A 4,056-nucleotide genomic window follows, 5' to 3' on the forward strand; every position below is an offset into this window, starting at 1 on the left:
TTGTAGCTTGACATCTATCGACTGAACAGGGTTTTCTCCACTTGTTTTCCTGTTGTTGTTGCTTAATGGAATGGATGCGTTGTTGTCTGGGGGTTTGACAAAAGGAGGGTGGGACGTTGGTTTGTGACTGAAGGCGGTGACTTGAGTCGATCGGACGTCACATCGTTACGGAAGTCACAGCTGCTCGTGAAAATGAACAGCTACTTTAAGCAGGCTGTGTGCAGTTTACTGTGGATTGACTGTTTTGAAACTCATATGGTAGTTAGATAGCCCCTAGACCTTAGTTATCATGAAAAAAGCCAGGAAATTTTGATTTTGACGATATGGGACCTTTAAAGCAAACATGGAAGTTACGTTAAAACTGCAAACCTACAAGCATATTCCAGAACAAAGATGGTATCAGTCACTCATTATGTACTTTTAATAACTTAAAAATTTATTAATTAGATTATAAACATTTCCATGTCCATTTCGTTAGGAGTGCAGTGTACTTCTGCAGTTCTGAGTGGCTGTGATATTATGTAATCACAATTAAGTTGCTCTTATGGTTGATGTTTCAATATATTAAAGATAGATATGGCAGAGGGGATGTGTTTCAGTCAATAATTATTAGGGCTTCTCATCATACAAAGGTATCTTATATGTTTAGAAGAGTGCACAAATTGTATGGAGTAATTTTATGGTGAATTATGACAGTTTTCATATTTGAGTGAGCAATCTATTGCAATATAGATCATTCTGTATGATTATCACAATCTGCAAAGAATGTTAGTGAGAAATAGTACTCCAGTTGTATTACAGGCCAGACATTTGACCATATCTGTATGTTCAAGGCAAAACTTAACTGACTGTACGTCTACTCTCCAAATGATATGAAAAAGTTAAGGCTGTCAAACTTACAAAAAGCTTTTTATAGTACTACAGGTCAGAAACGTCATTGGACACACTCCGATAACATTCAGTATTTACACAGACAAGTGTTCTACAGTCATATACACCCTAAAAATATGCATTTACATTACATTTTCCATTGTATTACAGTGGAAACAAAAAAACTTAATGTGAACGTATCAGCTATACATGAAATAGGTAAGAAAAAGGCAGAATTTCCATACTTAGAAAAATAGCATAGTTTATTATTACCTATTTGTATCTATTTTTTTATTAAATAATCATATTTTCAAATGCATTATTCTAAAAAAATTAAAAACAGCGCTTCTTTCTAAAAGTAATAAAACATTAATGAACAGACTACATAACATTTGTACCATAGTGTTGCAGATGGCAACATAAATCACCTTCCACTACCAAAACAAAGAAAACATGTTCAAATAAAACTGTGTTTGAGTATTCATCTTGTCATGCAGCATCAGCAGTATCATCTTCCAGGAGAGGCTTGTAAAGTTCTGGATCCCATACTAACTGCAAAACCACAAACAAACATGAACACACAGAGCAGCCCTCTGAAACTCTCACTATTACACATTGGTTGTTTTAATAGTGCTGATAATACAGTACCCTTTTATCGTCATCCTTCTTGCACAAAGCTTTCCCAGTCAAAACACAAAAACTGATGGTCACACAGAGCTGAAGGACCGACAGCACTACCATCATGATATCAAGTCCTCCGAGGATCGCCTAGAGGTGGAAAAACATCAGTGTATTATTACATAATAATTAAAATACACACAAATATGTTTTTACTACACTGGAAAAGATAAATAAATCAAATCATTACCTCACTGAGACTCTTGTGGTAAAAACAGGACTCAAAGTTACTCTTTTGACTGGGAAACCAGTATTTATTAGGTGCATAATAATAATTATGTTCTCTGTAACAGCTCAAACTGCTTCCCATTGCCAGGTCTATCGAATACAGCACAGCAGCTGTGATAGCCAGTGCAGCACTGACTACATTCAGAATCACTGTGATGACCAGCTGTAAAATGTAAATAAAATAAATGCTTATACATACATACATAAAAATAAAATTATATAAAAAAGATTGATTGATACCTACCAGCTTAGGATGGGGAAAGTGCACTGCAAGAGCACAAATAATTCCAATAAGAAGGAACTAAAAGGCAAAGCAAACAAATAAACATTGGCCCATCCAAACATACTTGTTCAAATCAATAGTGTAAATACAAACTAAGAGATTTCATAATTAATTTACTTTTTGAATGAACTCATTCATTGTACTCCATGAAATGATAAGGATGTGTAATAACTCTTACCACACCACCGATCCAAAAAGCAAAGGCAAAGCTAAAAAATCCCATTGCGATATTCATGACACCAACCATTATCTGTACAGTCTATGAAATAAGAGAACAACATTTGTACTAGTTTTACGAATGACAATACACCTAGTAAAAACTATATCGTGAAGCTGATAATATCAAAAAGTAGCTGACTCACCCCAAGTGCTGTGTGAGTGTCTGTCAGCTGGTCTTTCATATCCTGAAATACAAACACACTGGACTGTCACAGAAAAGTACAATCTGACATAGTATGGGCCATTTGCTCTTTAGGTTTAGAGAAATTGTTCGCTTAAAAATGGTAATTTGATGATCTAAGATGTAGATGAGTTTCTTCATCAGAACAAATCAGATTAGATCAGATCTGTAGAAATTTAGCATTACTTGCTCACCAATGAGAGTCCAAACAGCTGATAAAAACATCACAATAATCCACAAGTAATCAAAAAAGCTGCATTTTAACTTTAAATCATCACTTCTGGTCAAAACACCAATCTAAAATCCATAATAAGGCTTTTCCTTATCATTAAAATCTGTTGCCTGTTGTCCTCTCACATCAAAATGAAGCAGTTTTAAAGGAACACTCCACTTTTTTTGGAAATAGGCTCATTCTCCAACTCCCCCCGAGTTAATAAGTTGATTTTTACTGTTTTGAAATTCATTCAGGCGTTCTCCTGTTCTGGCGATATCACTTTTAGCATAGCTTAGCATAAATCATTGAATCCTATTAGACCAGTAGCATCACGTTCAAAAATGACCAACGAGTTTCGATATTTGTCCTATTTAAAACTTGACTCTTCTGTAGTTATATCGCGTACTAAGACCAGCGGAAATGTAAAGATACGGTTTTCTAGGCCGATAAGATTAGGAACTACACTCCCATTCCGGCGTAATAGTCAAGGAAGTTTGCTGCCGTAACATGGCCGAAGCAGGCGCAGTAATACCACACAGCACATGTGCAAATGTTTACTTCCGTCAACATATCCAACGTGCATGCACAGCACAGACAGCGTTCCTCGCCATGGAGACATTTGTGAGAGACGATTTAGAAGATATTTACTTTGGTGCAGATCCTAAACCGTATCAATTTGAACCAGAATTCACTGAAGCTAAGGTTTTGGTACGCGAAAGACAAGAAAGTGTGTCTGAACTGCCTGGGACAGAAGGGATGAGGAGAGTAGATTCGCGTTGGTGGGGCTTGCCAACCCATGCCAAGTAAAAGTGAGTGCCTGTGTTGTCGCGAGTGGGACCAGGTATTGCCATCGATGGCAAGGGTGGATCTACCTGATGAGGAAGTGTCAGGTCGCAACATCCGAGGACTTGGATGCAATGCTGCATCCTGCAATAGTCGATTTTTTTTTCCGGTTTGACAAAATAAACTAGAAAAAACGTCACACGCCGAGTGGACCTAATGGCCAGCTGTCGCAAGAGTAAGTTATTCCTGCTACATTATATAATATAAAGATTTTAAATGCATACTGTCAGTTTGCATTTTCAGGCTTACATTCATGATGTACACTTTTACTCAAAACTGACTTTAAAACACCACCGACTGTTCGCAATAACTTTCTTTTGCAATCACACATGGAATTTGGTCATAGCAAATACTAAGCCAACTGTTCGCCTAAACCTAGTCGTCAGGGGTTGCATTTCACAGGTAACGTTAGCAATTAATCATGTTTCACTTACAGCCGTGGGCGATGCTCCTTGTTGTCCTGTCTGTAACGTTAGTTTGAAGATTGTTGGGATCGCCGTGTCCTTTAGACGCCGTGCTGTAGTATCGGTAAAACTATCC

The 4,056-nt window shown here is 37.2% G+C and overlaps 1 protein-coding gene across 1 annotated transcript in view; it reads right to left on the minus strand.

The window, feature by feature from the left end:
- Positions 1–350: 350 nt before the first annotated feature.
- Positions 351–4,056, minus strand: part of LOC141342812 (uncharacterized) — a 13,712-nt gene continuing 10,006 nt past the window's right edge. Inside the window, exons 4-6 of the mRNA XM_073847366.1 lie at positions 1,739–1,939; positions 1,519–1,638; positions 351–1,422 (exon numbers count right to left, since the gene is read on the minus strand). Coding sequence (XP_073703467.1) covers positions 1,360–1,422; positions 1,519–1,638; positions 1,739–1,939 — 384 coding nt within the window. The 3' untranslated portion in view covers positions 351–1,359. The remainder of the gene's footprint in view (positions 1,423–1,518; positions 1,639–1,738; positions 1,940–4,056) is intronic.

This window comes from Garra rufa, chromosome 9, assembly GCF_049309525.1.
Source record: "Garra rufa chromosome 9, GarRuf1.0, whole genome shotgun sequence".
NCBI classification, from domain to species: Eukaryota; Metazoa; Chordata; class Actinopteri; order Cypriniformes; family Cyprinidae; genus Garra; species Garra rufa.